Source organism: Chelonia mydas, chromosome 11 (assembly GCF_015237465.2).
Source record: "Chelonia mydas isolate rCheMyd1 chromosome 11, rCheMyd1.pri.v2, whole genome shotgun sequence".
Lineage (NCBI taxonomy): Eukaryota > Metazoa > Chordata > Testudines > Cheloniidae > Chelonia > Chelonia mydas.
In genome coordinates this window covers 60,739,565-60,760,469 of record NC_051251.2, presented here as the reverse complement: position 1 = coordinate 60,760,469, position 20,905 = coordinate 60,739,565, and the positions used below count along the sequence as shown (strand labels likewise).

The following is a 20,905-nucleotide window of genomic DNA, read 5'->3' as shown; positions in this document are numbered from 1 at the left end:
ATACAAGGAGACCAATGGGAAGTAACCTTTCAGAAAGGGACCATTTCCTGAAAGTAGCTTAATTGGTTTCCGATTTTTTGTGTTTTGGGTAGGACAGTAGGGGTAAAAAGTTATTTAGGCTGATGTTTAAGAACATCGCCGAATGTTTTACAATAGTCAGTGATAAGGTCCTCTTGCTTTCAAGAGACAATTATTGAGGGGGAAAAAGATTAGAATACCAGATGGACATACGAAGTATCTGCCTTTTGAAAAACATGCTGATGAGCATGTCAACCAGATATCAGAATATTGCTATATCTATCCCAAAAAACTACCAAAATTACCACCACTTTTGTGGTCATGCTCAGTTGGGTGACTAACCTAAAAGAAAAGGTTACCACAGGTCATGAGTCCTCAAGGCAAAATGTAAAGTGTTATTTGGTGGGTGGATTTAAAAAAAAAAAAAAAAAAAAAAACATTTTTATTTAAAATACTTTTTTTAAAAATAAATGTTTGTCATAAATTTGAGAAGCACTGAGCTAGAGGAATTAAATTTGAAATGAATACCTAAACTTACTGTAATATGTAAAACTGTTTAGGTAAATGAAAAAAACTGGCCTCATCAATGAGTCCTCCTCAAATTTCAGTAAGTTAAAGGGTCCTAATCCTTTGTAATTAAAAAAAAAAAAAAAAAAAAAAACCAGAATCAGGGAGAAAAACATCTAACTTCTAAGGTCAACTCAACCTTTACAAATATGTCACACCGGCACGTACTTCATTAAGTCATTATTTTCAGTTTACAAATAGTAGACATTCTGAATTGGTCAGTACACCCACCTCTCTGAAGGGTTCCATTAGTCAACACCTCACATAGAAAAACAAATGATTTATTTTCCTCCATAAACAGCAGTGGCATAGCTACTCAAAAACAAAGTCCTTTAGGCTGCAATCCAACAGACTTGGAGCAAGTATTCCACCACTGAAGTTCTGACTCACCTGCAGACAACCACAATCAGCCATTTAAAATCATAGTAACCTGTAAAGACAACCTTTCATAAAGGGGCAAAGGAAGGAGAAACCTAGGTGCGAGTCTGCTGTTGCTTGTAAATATGATTTGCAGTCAAGCAGACTGCTTTTTTTGGTCTTAAAAATTTGATGACATTTTGCTTTATTAATTAAAAATAAAGGTCTACTCAGCAACAGCTGCTACCATTATCCTTGGGAAGCCAAAGAACAACTGCTTTAGACTTCAAAGCACAGGAGTATCACAGGGTGCAATATTAAGTGAGGGTTTTGTATGGTAGTGCCACCGCATGAACAGACATCACTTCTAATGCAAGTACTGATGATGGTGCAGAAGTGATAGTTTTATCTTAGATAAGAGCAAAGACTGATAAGATCAGACTTTACAGTAGTTTACCTGTCTAAGGCACAATCACCAGAGGTATCTAAGGAAAAATTATATACATTTATGGAAAAAAAAGTCTTACTTTTTGGGGGAAGGGGGGACCCTAAAGAAGGATGCATAATGCAGAAGTCCCTTCGAATCCAAACACTGGTTTTTACTATTGTAAATTCTCCTTTCCTCACAGTTAAAGTAACTTTGTATGAAAAGTTAGCCACCGGCCTAGGTGCTGGAACTAGGGGTGCTCCTGCACACACTGGCTTGACGTTATTTCTATCATATAGAGGGTTTACAGTTCAGTTCAGTGGCTCTTAGCACACACCCCACATGCAAACTGTGCCAGCACCAGTGGCAAAAGGTTCCACAGAGAGCAACCAGAAAAGTGTGCATGCCCAAGAAGAGGAAAGAATGATACATGGACATGATACCTGGATAAGTAGTACTGTACAGACTGACTTTCAAAGACTTGCTCCCTGAAGGAATTTCCTTCCTTTAGTGAATTTATGGATTTGAGTGTTCACTAGCATTCAAAAATTTGTTTCTCATCATCAAGATGTTCAAGTCTAACCATACTTGATTTTAAAAAGCTGTCTTGAAATAGGAAAATGTTATTTATAAAGGCAGGAGTGTAAGTATGAAAACAGCTGAAAACAGCTTTTGCATTGTATCCATTGCTATAGCCCTTTGGCACCATTATTTTAAGAGTAAAAGACAGACATTTTAATTAATACTGGAGGATATTTTAGATAAGACAGGTGTTTATAACAAAACCTGCAGTTCTTACGGCATCTGACTGATTAGGAAAGCCTGTAGAATGCTGTGCTCCATGTGGGAGGACGTCTGTTCGTTCAACAGCAGGATACAAGGCCCAGCACAGTATGGTGCAATTCAATTGATGCACCATACAGAACAAATATGGGGGAAAGCATATTTCACAGAAAGTACAAACTATTATTGGCAAGTAACTTTAGCCACTTTTTCAAGAGTTGTTTGGCATTTTATGCAATATCAATAGGATACATACTGCCTGTCATTGTCAACTGCATGTTAGAAATCATGTTAAACTGATATTCTATACAAGCAAAAATATTCCCCCTTTGTGGGAAATAAGTGTTTCGATCAATTTATTTCAATTCCATTCTTTGCCAGAAGCTTTTTCGAAGATGATAAAGCAAGTAATCAGTGAAGGAGAGTGCGTGCACATTGATTTGGAAGAAGTGAATGGATAATAGAAATTTTGCCCGCTAATTGTCTCTCTGTATCTTCTGTAAATCAATTGAGACTAGACTGGTTTCTACTGCTGTTTACCCAAATGAAGGGTGAATTGCAACCTATCAGTATGTACTACTTTATGAAGCCCTCTAATAGATATTGAAAATGAAGTATTCTAGTCGAGCTCTCAAACACTTCAGACAACTCTTAACACTTTGAATTTGATAAACAAGATCAAAGATTTAATGTATAGATCCTAGAATTATCATGTATGTAGCATACACATTTATAGTATTTCCAGGGTGGGTCATTCTGAATGGACATACTGCATTTTCATCAATTTCATCCATCTCTACTTATTTGATAGATTACCTGATGCCTGTATGTTTTAAGCAAGGCACTCAATATTAAGTTAAGCCAATAACCTGTTCTCTCTGTTTACTGATCAAACCTGAAAAGTGGCAAGATTTTATTTTTTAAGTTAAAATAAAGAAAACCCCACAGAACAACATCTTGTATGACAAGTTTGATTTTCAGCACAAAGGCAGTTTTTCTAGCCAACTTATAAACACCTATGATAGGCAGATAAGGAACAGGAAAAAAGCCTTAACTGTATATCAGCATTAATGGGAGTGACAAAGGGCCTCAGGAACCATTATTGCTATTCCATAAACTATGTTGCACAGAAAAAATGTTTAAGTTTTAGCTATAACTTTGCAAATTGACAGTTATCAGACTAATCAAAATGAAGACTATGCAAAACTGAGGACAGAATACCTTTGATATTAAATGGCTAAAATGTCTCCTCCGCCTCCCCCCAGCCCACAAAAAATTATGCATTGGAATGATGTCCTAGAGCAATTAGAAAAATAGTTCTGGTAGCATCTTATCAAAGAGACAACAAATTAAATTATGAGGAAATTAAAGGAATACACTAGGATATGGAAGCAATTTTAAAATTGTATTAAAAATATACTGTTAGCCCTAGATCAAAAGCATCTTTGTTCCTATGAAACTATCATCTAAAGAAATTCCCACACAAATGTGTCATTTAAATACCAAAGCCAGTGTTTTTAAACAGCCAAGAAAGATTTACTATCTTAACTATGATGCTAGTCTAAATACAAAGCATTGAAGAAGTTCCAGCTATTGTGCTTATCAATGGGTTCGTCTTTACCAGCACTCAAACAAAAAAATGGAAGAATAAAACCATTGGTCACAGAAAAAGCTAATGTCAACATGAAATAATCTTCCAAATGGCTAATTTGTGCCTCAGTTCAACCAATCGTATATGCGTGTTAAACAGATTCAAAAAAGAGGCCACAGAAGGTTATATTCCCCACTATTACTGGCAATAGTAATACCATTGTCAAGTTACCCCTGTATGAACTCCTGTTTAATACTGAGGTTAGTGAAATAATATGGTTTTTTCTCCCCTTACTTATCTGGAAGAGGAATTCTCATCCTATACTTGTCAAGCAGTCACCCATAATAACGTGGGAAATCTAATATACCAAATTATACTCCAGTTTATTAGTGCGCTATCATAATGAGCAAATTTGAGTGCTGAACAGCTTAATTATGATTTTCCACATACAAAAATATATATCAAAGTCCCAAAGACAAATTAGAAACTTGATAATGAACTGCAGTTAATAAGAGGACAAGAGAATGTTAATATAGATATGGGGATGAAAAATTTAAAAAAAAAAAATCTGAGTGTTTAAAACCAGAGCTTGGAAATATGTAAATTATTCCTGATGTAGAAAGCAGATTGTGGATAAATACAAATGGCATTAAAATGTAAAAAGAATGAACAATTTTAGGGCACATAATCTACCTGGTCATGGAAGAGCCCACAAAAGCTAAAACCTATTTCTGGAAGAGGAAACAAGCAGTACAAATACTACCATTAATATTCTGTCTCTATTATACATGTCACATAACCGCCTTCTACTTTGCCCATAAATTAAAAACACAAAAACTTGAACAAACAGAAGAGTGGGCAGAACACCGTTTATTTTCTACGTTTTGACATCTTCCTCAGTATCTGTGGAAACTTGGACTGTTTTTGCAAGTCAGATACTGAGTTTTGGGTCAAAATATTTTTTTTAAAGCTTCTGTTTTTAAAGAAACTGCAAAAGAACATTTAGTACTCCTTCTGCTGGCTGCTTAGCAGCAGCCACATACTGTTCCAAAAGCTGTGATTGTCATGTTATGGGGCAGGCATGAGAACAGAGGTTTATGAAGTTACAACAGAGAGAAATATTTTATTAGCAAAAAATTGAAGGTGACATAGATAGTCAGCCTATAACATTAACCCTCTAAATACCTTTGAGCACAATGCTGACGATACACAAATAAGTTAATAAACACTATTTCCTGTCCAATCAGAGATGTGTGCCCATTGTATTGCCTTCACATAGTGTCACTGATACCCAGTTTGGTAGTCAAGGAGTTTACCACTACTACTGTGGAACAAATTAGTGTTTTCGGTATAGTTTCTAATCAGTGGCTACCTATATCACAAAACCATAACTGACACTCTAGTAGGCTTTCCAAGGACGGAAGCCAAGCATTCAGTTGGCACAGCAATTTAGTCACCCTCTGAAGCGGTCCCGCAAAGTGAACCATCCAATGGTTAAAAACTGATCCCAGATTTGAGAAGCGGATTATGGACACAGTCCATCTTTGTTTTGATGACAGAACATAAATGTTTCTATCTTGGAGGACTGATATGCATTCAAACAGAATATGATCATAACTACATGCAAGGCTCTTCCCTATTGCATACTTGCCTGTTCTTTTATGAAAGTGAGAAAGTTTAAAGGAATGCTGTAAATTTTGTTTCAAAAGGGAGATAAAGTAAATGTCACTTTATCTAGAAGAAGGGCTGTTGTACATTGCATTCTCCAGGCTCACTGCTGTTCCCTTCTACTGAACATCCATGAGAACAAAAACCCATCATTTTTTAAGTTTTTAAAACACCATTGAAAGTCTGACTTAAAGTTAACAAGACAAAACCAATTTATAGTTAAAGTTTCAATGTCCAGCCTTAACTAAGGGATTGCCTTCACTGCAAAATTAACTCAAGTCATAATTCAAGTATTGCCCCTAACTTCAATTCCTTCCTTCCCTCTAATTCAAGTGCACTGGGTTTTTAACTCAAGTAGGCTGGCACCAAAGTGAGAACTGGCTAAAACTCAAGTGAGCACAGCGCATCAGCTGCTAACACAACACTCTGCAGTCCAGACACAGGCTAACAGCACTCAAACGTTTGGAGTGCTTACGGTACCTTCCTAGAATTCCCCCTGTGCCCTGAAAAGATAGACAAATTCTCCGCCAATTCATTGGGAAAGAATTCAGAAACTGACTTGGGTTACTGTTAGAGCTAGGCAAATAACAGATTTTCCATTTGCTGGCAATTCGGGGGTGGGGCGGGGGGGAAGAGAATCATTTAGGGTCAAACTAAACATTTCATTTAGATTTTGACCATTTTAAGTGTTAGAGTAACTTTATCTGAAACGTGAATATCCTGAAACAAAAAATTCACTTTGCATCAGAATTAAAAACATTTTATTTTAAAAAAGCGCCAAAACACATTTAGATTTTTTTTTAAGGTGCTGTTTTTTGTCTGGGTTTTTTTTTTTGTTTGTTTTTTGTTATAAACTAAAACACTTCAGCAAATTTGTCACAGATTTGCAAAATGTTTCAGTCAGATACATGCTTTGGCATGAAAAAAAAGTCCAAAAGAATTTCATTCAGTTTTACTTACCATGATATCTACCCTTAGAAGTCTTAGCACTGCACACAAGCGCAAACAGCACCAGCATGTCACAGCAACTCAAGCGTTATTTTGCAGTGTGGCCTCTCTCACTGCAGCTTGACTAACTCAAGAGAGGTAACTCAAGTTAGCTGTGCAATGAAGACATATCCTAAGATCGTAGAAATATCTAAACAAAGAGAGTAGTTAAGTAAGAGATGGTATGAAGGCAGCCAGAAAGATTATGTGGAACTATTAGTCCTACTGGGTATAACTACACATAGGAAATCTTAATTTACACACTACAAAACAATAACAAAAGCAGATATTGACTTATACTGAAGATTTGTTTACTTGAGAGGTAAATATTGACTGAGATGAAGCAAAGATAGACATTGCCTTCTCAGAACAATAAATCTTGATTCTCAAGAAAACGAGTACTAGAATTCTTATAATTCTCTCCCTCTTCCCCCCCCCCCCCCCCATCTCACACACACACTTTTTTTTTCAAAAATATCTGGAATTCTCTCCTTCATGAACATAAAAAAGGCTATTATACTTAGGAATGTTAACTGATATTTTCATGGAGAGAATTTTACTCTATGTTTGATGCAGAATTTAACGTCCAGAAAAGTTCTTTTTAACCTCTGATGAGTCAATCGGGATGTAGAGCAAGAAGTTTGACCATTTAAAATCGCACCGATTTATTGGGAATTCGGTCCCAATAGTTGACCTTCATGCACAACAATGAAAAATTGTCTTATTGCATGACTTTTCAGCTGATAAATAAAATAATTCTGACTTAACAACAGTAACTGTTAATGAGCCTTTATGGTCAAATCTTGCTATGAGTCTGCCATGTGATTACTCCAAGTTTGTTATAAAACGCAGCAAGCAAAGTACTTCCAAGATTTTCAGCTATTTTATTTGTAAAATCATTTTGAAGTGGAATAGCTATCCATTTACTGTACAATTTTGGCCCTATCACAAATATTATAAAACCATAGTTTAACAAGGAGCTGCATTCTTGAGACCATTATGAATTTGACTAATATTATACAAAATAAAACAAATACTACTCCCACACCCTCAGCTTTATCTAAGGCTAGAATTCCATCAACTGAATATGGCAAGATAAGAAACAAATGCAAAGTTCAAGTTCTCCGTTTAGATCAGTAGAACCCCCAAGATGGAATTAAAACCTTATGTACACATTATGAGTATTGTAACTATGGCACCACAGTACATTTATATAAATAAAATAGAAATAAAAATTCTTCTCTAAGTCTGTCCTATCCAACTCTCTTCCTTCCCAAACCTCTCATTCTGAAACTTTGGTACATTCCCTTCCTGGGTCCACTTTCCTCCTCCCCTATCCCATTGCTACATCCGGCCCTTTTCTCATCCCAATTTCCCGACTTGACATTATAAATTTTAAACTATTTACACCCAGTAATCATATGAGAAGCAGTTTTCAAGTATTATCACTATTATTCTGTACTCTAACTTCAGTCCAAATAAAGTGATCTAGACATTCTAAATACATATTTTTTAAACTTAAGTCAGTAAACATCTTTAATAACAAACCTATTAGAAATTCATATGTATAATATACCCATACTTTACAGCAGATTTCAGGTAGTGACTAGTGGTACAGAGTCCCAGTATGTATCCAGTTTTTACTAATGTTAATATCTGTAAGTGTATTAATTACTTTTTTTAAATTGGGAACAAAGTGATAACAGGCCTAATCCACCCATGTTAGACAATGAACAAACAAAAGCACAGGGCCACTAGAATTGTTAGTGAATTCAAGATACTGTATAATTAAACAAGCCAAAATACAACAGTAACGATTCTTTAGAATTCTTCTAATAGTACAACCTCTAATGACAGTTAGCTAAATAAACTGAAGTTACCTAATATTTTGCATTAAGGTCTAAGATAGCCAATAAGATTTGCCAGAAACCAGCTATTCAAAGAAGCGCATAGAAATTTTACTGTGTAACTCAAGGTGAACTAGAAAAGGCACACACCAAAATCTCAGCCACTGAATTCGAGATTTAAATCCAAATCTGCTCAGTACTTACTGTTTGAGCCTCTTATGTTGTTTTCTTTTGATTTTTCCATTATGTGTATTAACTGTAGTTTCAAATTACCAACATTAAAACTCACCAGAGTTTTAAAACAAACTGGGCTTATGCCCTTTTTGGTTTCCTTATGATGTATAAAGAGAGCCTGAAAAGTCTGAGAAGAGATGAGAAGTGTGAGAACGGATTCTGCTTCGTTTTCTCTTAGAAATATCAAGAATGTCTGGTTTTCCCCAAGATTAGCTGAAGAACCTACTGGATGTTTCAGAGGTATATAGTGTCAGTTCTCACACCTTAATTTAAGGGGGTAGAGGTGTTGAAACGTTAACAAAAAAATTCCTTTTCTTGAAACATTACTTAACTATATACAGTGTTGTTATAGCCATGCTGGTCCCAGGATACTAGAGAGATAGAGTTCTGTGTAAGCTCGAAAGCTTGTCTCTCTCACCCCAACAGAAGCTGGTCCAATAAAAGATATCACCTCATCCACCTTGTCTCACTTGATTAACTAGTTAGGTATTAACAAACAAAACAATGTGACAGTCTGGCTAAAAATTCCTTTCCACTCAGTTGTTCAGCCTTCATTCTGAACACTTGTTAATCATTTCATTAATTCTCCAGCCACCACAGCAAGACTTCTAGACTAGCCAGGATATGCAGTTCTAGAATAAGGTTTTTTCCCCGCTTGTTTCTTTTGGTCCTTCTTTACACACCACAGAGAGAGCACAAGCCAAATTTCGCAGGTCACCTTACAGCTTTCCTCATTAGTTGTTCAGATGGCTCAGCACTTTAGTCCAAACTTCACTGCCATAAGGAGAGAGCTGAATTCAGTATTTTTTTTTTTTTTTAAAAAGTTTACCTAGGCCAAAAGTCCTTTTGCTTCTTATAAAACCTCAGCAAAGCATATGCATATTTGGACAGTTTGAAGCATCCTGATGGCCCACAGCCTAAATAATATTTGCTAATTTCCATAACACTATTATGACAATATTTAATCCTCAACTGATTCAGTTTACAGTAGTGATATACACACAGAGAGAGACAGCGTACCAGTATGGAGAGAAAGAATATAGTACTGTTTTATACAGTATCTCACTTAGGAAAGTATTTTACATGATAGGCAAAGCACTACAGGCGCTTGTGTAGGAAAACATGGAAGTCACTGTAACTACCACAGTTAATACAGATTTGTACAATAATAAAGTTAGCACTTCAGCAGACGTTTTCATACATTAATATTCAAAACACTCTTGTGAAGGGATGGTAAATATTATAAGCCCATTTTTACACATGAGAAAAACAAAGGCAGAGAAGTCATATGATTTGCCCAAAGTCACAGAATGAGTCAGCAACAGAGATAATCAAGTCTCATGGGTTGCCCTTTAGCACTCAGATCTCCCTCACTCTCTGAAGATCCAATCCTGCAAGCCCTTCTCATGTGAGCAGTCTCAATGAAGTAACAAACTATTCATCTGAATAAGTGTTTGCAAAATCAGGTCTTTGAACAGAAACTATTGATCAGTACACTACTGAACTGATTCACTGGCCAGTCCTACTATTTTTAATCTCAACCAGACCCAAGTAAAAGAAGCCTTGATCAACATTCGTCTGAAAAGAGGCACCTCTATTCATGCGGTGTCCCTAGGATCCTAAGGTCTGAACCAAAGTCCGACCATACTATGTCGACTTTATTGTAGATAAATAAGTTATGTTTGTGGCACAGCGTCTGTAGCACAGCATACAACCTAAAATACAAGAAACTTTACACATTTTGACGAAGCCACTGTAACAAAAGGGAACACATTTTTAGCTTGTCTATATCAACTGTTCATGCAACTTTTTGGCAGTGTTGTTCACAACACTAGTCCACCAAGCTCTGACTTCTAGCCCTTATTTATTACAATAACTACTGAACCCCAACTTCTATTTCAAAACAGAATAGTTCTGTTCTTCAGTGACTGTGCTGCATCTCATTCTGGACCTGCAGATTCAGCATCCCACTCGCATCCACCTACTATTTCAGCTGTGAAGTCACCAATTGCAAAATTTACACCTTAAAAAAAAAACAGCCTTATACTTGGGGTACTAATAAGATATATACATTACAGGTACATAGAGGCTCCTCTATAAACAGACCGTCTGGTTTAAAGGTGCCCTGTTGTTAAGTGATCTTGGTGTGAAGTGGATATGGTGAGTTTTTATCTTCCTTACCTTTTCTTTGGTTTTGAGGAATCTCTGAAGAGCCTGCTGGGTCAAGTCTCTGACACGGAGCCGCCCATCCTTACAGGGGACCACAATCCCCGTCTTCCCAAACGACACAGTCACTTTCATCTCAGCCACTCATTCAAACAAGGGTGACAAAGAGCAGGCCGAGGAGCAGGAGGTGGGAAGTGCGTCCCTGAAACCGTGGGGCAGGAAGTCACAAGACACCTCCAGACAAACCCAGCCCCCCGGGCGAGGGCGCGAGTCCCGCTGTCAGGAGCAGGTGCCTGGCCCCGGCTCTGGGGGGTGAGGGCCCCACGGCGGCCCCGGGGGCAGGGCGAGGAGAGGGCCACTAGCCACCGCCCCGGCCTCCCTGGGGCGCTCCGGACAAGGGCACAGCGGGCACCGGGGAACCCAGCCGGAGGCCCCAGGCGCGAACGGGGGCCGGCCCCAGGCGCGGAGTCTCTTGCCGGGGGCTGGGAAGGGCCCTGGCCGGCGGCTCTCTCCGCGGGGCCAGGGGAAGCGGCTGCGGCGCGGCCCCCGCTTGGCTCTCAAGGGAAGCCCGGGCCGAGCTCGGGGATGCGGCGGCCGCGGCTCTTCCGCATGCCGGGCGGCTCCTACCTGCGGCCACCGCGGGCCCTGGCTGCCCCCCGCGCGCGCTCGGTGCCGCCGCCGCCGCCCGGGCCGCTGCGCCCCGGAGCCGTGAGGGGAAAACTTTGTGCCGGCTCCTGCGCTCGCAGCCGGGCCTGGCCTGCGCGCCCGGCTCCGGCTCTTAAAGGGGCCGCAGCGACTGGCTGCAGGGCCTGCGGCGCCACGGCAACCGGGTCCCCGGCGGGGGTCACACACAGTACACCTCACCCCTCCCCGCACAGCGACACCTCACACCCCCCCGCACAGATCACACACAGCGACACCTCACCCCCCCCGCACAGCGACACCTCACACCCCCCCGCACAGATCACACACAGCTACACCTCACACCCCCCCGCACAGATCACACACAGCGACACCTCACCCCCCCCGCACAGCGACACCTCACACCCCCCCGCACAGATCACACACAGCGACACCTCACACACCCCCGCACAGATCACACACAGCTACACCCTGCACAGATCACACACAGGTACACCTCACACACCCCCGCACAGATCACACACAGCGACACCTCACACACCCCCAGCACAGATCACACACAGCTACACCTCACACACACCCCGCACAGATCACACACAGATCACACACAGCTACACCTCACACACACACCCCACACAGATCACACACAGCTACACCCTGCACAGATCACACACAGGTACACCTCACACACCCCCACACAGCTACACCTCACACAGCCCCGCACAGATTACACACAGCGACACCTCACACACCCCCGCACAGATCACACACAGCGACACCTCACACACCCCCGCACAGATCACACACAGCTACACCCTGCACAGATCACACACAGGTACACCTCACACACCCCCGCACAGATCACACACAGCTACACCTCACACACACACCCCACACAGATCACACACAGATCACACACAGCTACACCTCACACGCACACCCCACACAGATCACACACAGCTACACCCTGCACAGATCACACACAGGTACACGTCACACACCCCCGCACAGCTACACCTCACACACCCCCGCACAGATCACACACAGCGACACCTCACACCCCCCGCACAGATCACACACAGCTACACCTCACACACCCCCAGCACATATCACACACAGCTACACCTCACACACACCCCGCACAGATCACACACAGATCACACACAGCTACACCTCACACACCCCCGCACAGATCACACACAGCGACACCTCCCACACCCCCGCACAGATCACACACAGATCACACACAGCTACACCTCACACACACACCCCCGCACAGATCACACACAGGTACACCTCACACACCCCCGCACAGCTACACCTCACACACCCCCGCACAGATCACACACAGTACACCTCACACACCCCCGCACAGCTACACCTCACCCCCTTCCCGCACAGATCACACACAGATCACACACAGCTACACCTCACACACCCCCGCACAGCTACACCTCACACACCCCTGCATAGATCACACACAGCTACACCTCACACACCCCGCACAGCTACACCTCACACACCGCCCCCCCGCACAGATCACACACAGGTTTCAGAGTAGCAGTGGTGTTAGTCTGTATTCGCAAAAAGAAAAAGAGGCCTTGTGGCACCGTAGAGACTAACAAATTTGTAAAAAGAAAAGGAGTACTTGTGGCACCTTAGAGACTAACCAATTTATTTGAACATAAGCTTTCGAGAGCTACAGCTCACTTCATCGGATGCATGCAGTTTAAAATACAGTGGGGAGATTTATATACACAGAGAACATGAAACAATGGGTGTTACCATACACATTGTAACCAGAGTGATCACTTAAGGTGAGCTATTACCAGCAGGAGACGGCGGGGGGGGGGGGGCGGAGGGGGAGACTTTTTGTAGTGATAATCAAGGTGGGCCATTGCCAGCAGTTGACAAGAACATCTGAGGAACAGTGGGGGAAATAGTTTTGGGGGAAACTATTTTGGGGGAAACAGTGGGGGAAATAAACATGGGGAAATAGTTTTGTGTAATGACCCATCCACTCCCAGTCTCTATTCAAGCCTAAGTTAATTGTATCCAGTTTGCAAATTAATTCCAATTCAGCAGTCTCTCGTTCGCATCTGGTTTTGAAGTTTTTTTTGTTGAAGAATTGCCACTTTTAGGACTGTAATCGAGTAACCAGAGAGATTGAAGTGTTCTCCAACCGGTTTTTGAATGTTATAATTCTTGATGTCTGATTTGTGTCCATTTATTCTTTTACGTAGAGACTGTCCAGTTTGACCAATGTACATGGCAGAGGGGCATTGCTGGCACATGATGGCATATATCACATCGGTGGATGTGCAGGTGAACGAGCCTCTGATAGTGTGGCTGATGTGATGAGGCCCTATGATGGTGTCCCCTGAATAGATATGTGGACATAGTTGGCAACGGGCTTTGTTGCAAGGATAGGTTCCTGGGTTAGTGATTTTGTTGTGTGGTGTGTGGTTGCTGGTAAGTATTTGCTTCAGGTTGGGCGGCTGTCTGTAAGCAAGGACTGGTCTGTCTCTCAAGATTTGTGAGAGTGATGGATCATTCTTCAGGATAGGTTGTAGATCCTTGATGATGCGTTGGAGAGGTTTTAGTTGGGGGCTGAAGGTGATGGCTAGTGGCGTTCTGTTATTTTCTTTGTTGGGCCTGTCATGTAGTAGGTGACTTCTGGGTACTCTTCTGGCTCTGTCAATCACACACAGTACATCTCACACACACCCCCGCACAGCTACACCTCACACCCTGCACAGATCACACACAGCTATATCTCACACAGATCACACACAGCTACACCCCACACAGATCACACACAGTACACCTCACACACCCCCACACAGCTACACCTCACACCCCACACAGATCACGCACAGCTACACCCCGCACAGATCACACACAGTACACCTCACACACCCCAGCACAGCTACACCTCACACCCCACACAGATCACACACAGCTACATCCTGTACAGATCACACACAGTACACCTCACACACACCCCTGCACAGATCACACACAGCTACACCTCACACCCCACCACACAGATCACACACAGGTACACCTGACACCCCGTCACACAGCTACACCTCACACACCCCTGCACAGATCACACACAGTACACCTCGCACACCCCTGCACAGCTACACCTCACACACCCCACCGCACAGATCACACACAGCTACACCTCACACCCCGCCACACAGCTACACCTCACACACCCCTGCACAGATCACACACAGTACACCTCACACACCCCTGCATAGCTACACCTCACACACACCCCGCAAAGATCACACACAGCTACACCTCACACCCCACTGCACAGATCGCACACAGCTACACCCAGCACAGATCACACACAGTACACCTCACACACACCCTCACAGCTACACCTCACACACCCCTGCACAGATCACACACAGCTACACCCCGCACAGATCACACACAGCTACCCCTCACTCCCCGCACAGCTACACTTCACACGACACACAGATCACACACAGCTCCACCTCACACCCCACACAGCTACACCCTGCTGCACAGATCACACACAGCTTCACCTCACACCCCATCGCACAGCTACACCCCGCCAAACAGTTCACACACAGCTCCACCTCACACCCCGCCAAACAGATCACACACAGCTACACCTCGCACCCTGTACAGCTACACCCTGCTGCACAGATCACACACAGCTACACCTCACACCCCACATAGATCACACACAGCTACACCTCACCACACAGCTACATCCTACCGCACAGATCACGCACAGCTACACCTCACACCCTACACAGCTACACCCCACCGGACAGATCACACACAGCTACACCCTACCGCACAGATCACACACAGCTACACATCAAACCTACACTTCACACCCCGCACAGCTGCACCCCACCATAAAGATCACACACAGCTACAACCCACAGCACAGATCACACACAGCTACACCCCACAAGGCTACACCTCACAGCACAGATCCCACACACAGCACCACTATACCCACCACACACCACACTGCTACACACCACACACCACAGTACTACACCCTACAGCATAGGTCACACATCCCACACAGCTACACATCACAGCATAGACCACATACACCGCAGCATCTCACACAACACATGCCACAGCATACAAAACACACAAATCAGCATCTCACGCTTTAGCGCACACACCATAGCATACTCCATGCAGCATCTCACACCACATGCGCCACAGCATACACCACACGGCATCTCACCACACAACATAGTATACACCACACACACAGAGTTCACCACAGCACAGAAGACACCATGCTATTCACCATAGCATATTGCACACACTACACTCCATTCCACACACACTATTCAGCAAAGAATGTATATACATACCATACCACAGTGTAACAAACCATATGCCGCATCTTACACACCATCACACATCATCCAGCAGCATATCACACACCATAATACACCACAAGCCACATACAGCACATTTTGTCTCTGTCTGTCAGCCCCGCATGGTGCTCACAGCTGGAGCCCCCCTCCCCAGGGATGACAGCCCGAGATGAATTGTGAAATAATAGCAGCCATAAAACTGACAAGAATGTCAATTTCACTGCTGGTAGCCTCCCTGCTGTAAAATTGAGCCCCAGACCAGGCTCACAGTTCAGGCTGTCAGCCCCAGGGCAGGGGGGTGCTCCCACTGTGAGCCACGTGCCAGGATAACAGCTTGGGCTGTTGGTGCCAAGGGGTGGCGGGGGGCCTCCAGCTGTGAGCCCAGTGCCCATCTGACAGCCAGAGGTGATGTAAAGTATCAGAGGGGTAGCCATGTTAGTCTGGATCTGTAAAAGTGGCAAAGAGTCCTGTGGCACCTTATAGGCTAACAAACGTATTGGAGCATAAGCTTTCGTGGGTGAATACCCACTTCTGCAAGGACACTGCATCGCACTAACTACATCGACCTAAACACTATGCCTCTCATAGAGGTGGAGTTATTTAGGATATGTCTACACTACGAAGCTTTTAGCAACAGGGCTGTGTTCCTACAGATCACTAAAAGGCATGCAGTGTAACTGCTGTTTTTCTGCTCTCATACAGAGAAAAAACTTCCACCCCCAACGAGCGGTGTTAGCATTGTTGGCAGGGAAGCACTCCTGCCGACAAAGAGCTGTTCACACCGGCGCTTGCCCTTGGCAAAACTTTTGTCTTTCCAGGGGTGTGTTTTTGTAACACCTCTGAAAGACAAAAGTTTTGTCGTTCAGTTGTAGACATAGCTTAAGTCAAGAGAGTGGGTGACTTACATCGGCGGGAGCACCATTGCAGTGGAGAAACTGACAGAGTTAGGTTGACTTAAGGCAGCTTATGTTGACCTGACTGGGTACTGTAGACCAGGCATTATTGTTTTAATGGTTATAAATATTTAACTTTTTGAATCTTAATGTCTACTGTCATTAAATAATGATCCACCCCCCCCCAACATTTTCATAACTATGAAAATTTAGCTCTCTAAAAAAATTAAAATGTTTAAAACCCATAATGTTGCATAACTGTGAAAATGTAAAACAATAAATCCTTAAAAATAAACAGATATTCTCAACTGACATTTTTTGCAAAAATGAATTCTGCCAGTCTAACTACACAGCATACACCAGAAACATCATACTACTTACAGCATACCATAACACGCCACATAGCTGAGCAAACCATAACAAAGATACCAGAAAACACCACAACACAACACATAAAACATTGTACATACCACAGCACCAAAATATGAATCATACACATTAAACACACAATACAACACAAGGGAACTATAAGCACAGCTATGCAAAATTAAACCCCAATCAACTCAAATTACAGTCTCACAATGCAGTCCATGTTCTCAGATTGCTTCATCTATCCTGAACCAAATTACAGTATCAGGTGGAAATCACAATGAAACCAGGCCAAAACTATTTGATTTTGAGGTTCAAAGAAACTCAAAGTGAAACTTTGGGATGAGGTGATGGTGGTAAAGCCACATGAACTCAGGCAACAAACACAGAGCAAGGACAGACAAAGTGGGTGAGGTAATATCTTTTATTGGACCAGCTTTTGTCTCTTTACACCAACAGAAGTTGGTCCAATAAAATAAAGTACCTCACCCACCTTGTCCCTCTAATATCCTGGGACCAACACGATTACAACACTGCATATAACAAAAAAAAGAGTCACACAAATTCCTTGTGAACTGAAACTACCAGGTTTTGCACAACTGTCTATTAAATCTGGAGTGTCTACCACAAGACAGGGGCATTTTAGAACTTGAAAACAAAGACAAATCATTTAAAACCACCACTGAAAAAATAGAAGTACTGCAAGCTTTGTAAATGTGTGCGTATGATCAATCAGGCCCAATATTTACAGGAATGATAATTGTTATAGGAATGATCAAAGTCCTCTCACTGGGGAAATTGATTCCCTGGAAAAAGTTATTCATCCAAGCTGCGCTTAAGGATTCCAAACCATCCAGCACCTATGGATGAGATACACATTTGACACCCACAGCTTAAAAATCTGTAGAAGGGGAGTGGGTGGTAATTATGGGACAGGGAGTCAGTGTTAACCTTTTGCCGTTTGTTTAGGTTTTTTAAAAAGCTGAACTAGATGAAGTTTTCATTTACGGTATGTTTACACTGGCAGAGTTACCACGTCGCTCAGAGAGCGCTGAAGGGAAACCACTGTTGTGTGTTCACACTGTCAGCTGCCTGCGGAATAGCGTGTTCACACTTGTGACACTTGCAGCAGTATTCAGAGTGGTGCACTCTGGGCAGCTATCCCACAAAGCATCTCTTCCTCTTCTGCTGCTATGAGTTGTGGGAAGGCGGAGGGGGTCGTGGAGCATTCTGAGTCCTGTCCCAATGCCCCATGATGCATTGCTTTGCATCCCAGCAATCCCTGTGCTTCTGTCCACATTTGACACCATCTTTCAACGGTTTGTGTACCGCACGCTCTGCCTCTTCAGTCTGCAGGAATGGATCCCGCACCGTTGACCAATATGCTGCTCACTCTCACTAACACGTCACTAATGGCAGTGGAGTTATTCCTTAAACTACAAAGGCAAGAGGAGTTTGACAATGATCTCGCCACGCATAGTAGCTATGACACGAGATTGCTTGTGGCATTCACGGAGGTGCTGACCACAGTGGAACGCTGCTTTTGGGCTCAGGAAACACGTACTGAGTGGCGGGATCACATCGTGATGCACGTCTGAGGACGAGCAGTGACTGCAGAACTTTTGGATGAGGAAAGTCACATTCATGAGACTGTGTCATGAGCTCGCCCCAGCCCTGTGGCGCAAGGACATGAGAATGAGAGCTGCCCTGTCCCTGGAGAAGTGCGTGGTGATTGCACTGTGGAAGCTGGCCACTCCAGACTGCTACCAATCCGTCGCTATCCAGTTCGGAGTGGGAAAGTCGACCATTGGACTCGTGTTGACGGAAGTGTGCCGGTACATTATTCGCATCCTGGTCTGAAAGACCATGACTCTGGGCAATGTGTGTGATACTGTGGATGGCTTTGCACACATGGGCTTGTCTAACTCTGGAGGGGCAAAAGATGGCATACATATTCCAGTGCTGGCACCAGACCACCTAGCCACAGAGTACGTTAATTGGAAGGGGTATTTCTCACTGGTTCTCCAGGCACTTGTGGATCACCGTGGACATTTCATGGACATTAACACAGGCAGTCCGGAAAGGTGCATGACGCACGCATCTTTCAAAACACTGGCCTGTTCAGGAAGCTGCAAACAGGGATCTTCTTCCCGGACCAGCAGATCACCGTAGGGGAAGTCAAAATGCCCATTGTGATCCTGGGAGACCCTGCTTACCCTTTAATGCCATGGCTGAAGAAGCCATACACAGGAAAGCTTTTCCACTGACTGTGTTCATTATGGAAGATATCTTGCTGCTGAGGGTGAGCAGGGAATCAAGGGAGGGTCTTCTCCAAGACTGTGGTTTCTGCCCTGGCCTGTATGCGGCTCACCTGTGTCAGCAATGGCTCCCCCCCACTCACCCGCATGACAGCAGAGTGGCACGGGAAAGTTACCCTTAATGGGGCAAGAAACAAAGATCTGCCAAAGAACCTGCGGCAGCGGTTTGCCCAGTATCTCCATGAGCGTTTCATTGAGATCTTTGAGGCAGATTCTCGTGAAGTGAGGGAGTTCATCAACACCCTGTTCTGCCGCTCAGACTAGGCATGTGGTGGTACGCGCATCATACAGACACAAGCCTGCTTTCTGCAACCCTCCCGCCCCCAACAACTCGCTTCAGCAATTCCCAAAATCAAAGCCACTTACCAGGGGCCTCCTCTCCTGTTTGTGCTTCACCAAGCTACGACTGCTGTGACTGGCAAGCCCCCTCTGGGGTACAGACGAGCTCCTGGCAGCATGCATTTCTGACCTCCATGTCGTCCTCTGCCTCTGGGTCCCCCTCCATAGCCTCATCCAAGATTTCCTTTTCCTGGCTCGGTCAGCCCTTGACTGGCACACGAGCCATCGAAGTATCCACAGTGGCCTTTGCAGTGGAGGTGGGGTCACCACTGAGTATCGTGTCCAGCTCTTTGTAGAACCGGCAGCTCCTGGGCGCAGCACCGGAGTAGCAGTTTGCCTCCCGCGCCTTGTGGTAGACATTCTGCAGCTCCTTCACTTTGACCCTGCACTGCAGTGTGTCCCAGTCATGGCTCCTTTCTGTCATGCATAGTGAAATCTGTCCATAGGTATCACAATTCCTACGGCTGGAGCGCAGCTGGGACTGGACAGCCTCCTCTCCCCAAATGCTGATGAGGTCCAGCAGCTTGGCATTGCTCCAAGCGGGGGATCGCCTGGTGCGTGGAGCAGGCATGGTCAGCTGGAAAGATGTGCTGACACCACTGCACGCATCGCCGAGCAAACAGGAAGGGGACTTGCAAATCTCCCAAGGAATTTAAGGGGTGGGGCTCACGGTTGGTCACCTGAGGGCAGTGCAGTAGAGTTCAAACCGATGACCAGAGAGGCAAGAACAGGCATTGTGGAGCACCTCCCGGAGACCAATCACAGCTCTGTAATCGACCAGGGTGTCTACACTGGCACCGCAGTGCTGTAGCCCCAGAACAGAAAGCTGTACACCTCTCATCAGTGTGGTTTTTTTACAGCGCTGCAACTGAGCAGTTTCTGCGCACTAAGTGGCTTGGCAGTGTGTACACCTCGGGAGTTACACCGCAGAAAGCTGCTTTACTGTGCAGAAACTTGCCAGCATAGACAAGGCCTAAATCATTAGACTGGAATGGTTTCTCTTAGCTTGGACGATAAAAGTCAATGAAGTCAGTTTCACTTGCAGGTTCCCAGTGCCGCAATGTCTGCATTTTAACAAGTAAACATTCTTCTGTGGTGTTTTTTGTTTTTGCAAAAGTGTTTCAGAGGAATTCAAAAATAATTGGGGAAACATTTCTGTTGTTGCTACATTTTATAAGGCTAATGTTTTACAAAATTTAAACTTGGAACAAAGTGGACAGGGTCCCTCTAAAATAATAATTTGCTATGTACTGGCAAAAAGCAAGTTAATAGTTGTGATACAATCCTTATAACAGTCGGGACCAA

General features: G+C 43.7%; 1 protein-coding gene across 3 annotated transcripts in view; it reads right to left on the bottom strand.

The window, feature by feature from the left end:
• PARD3B (par-3 family cell polarity regulator beta) overlaps positions 1-11,410 on the bottom strand; it is a 616,262-nt gene extending 604,852 nt beyond the window's left edge. Inside the window, exons 1-2 of one of the 3 annotated variants that reach the window (XM_037913130.2) lie at positions 11,273-11,410; positions 10,661-10,847 (exon numbers count right to left, since the gene is read on the bottom strand). In XM_037913130.2, coding sequence (XP_037769058.1) covers positions 10,661-10,780 — 120 coding nt within the window. In that variant the 5' untranslated portion in view covers positions 10,781-10,847; positions 11,273-11,410. Of the gene's footprint in view, positions 1-10,660 lie in introns of all 3 variants that reach the window. The other 2 variants (XM_037913131.2, XM_037913132.2) reach the window with 2 other exon arrangements.
• Between the last annotated feature and the right edge of the window lie 9,495 nt (positions 11,411-20,905).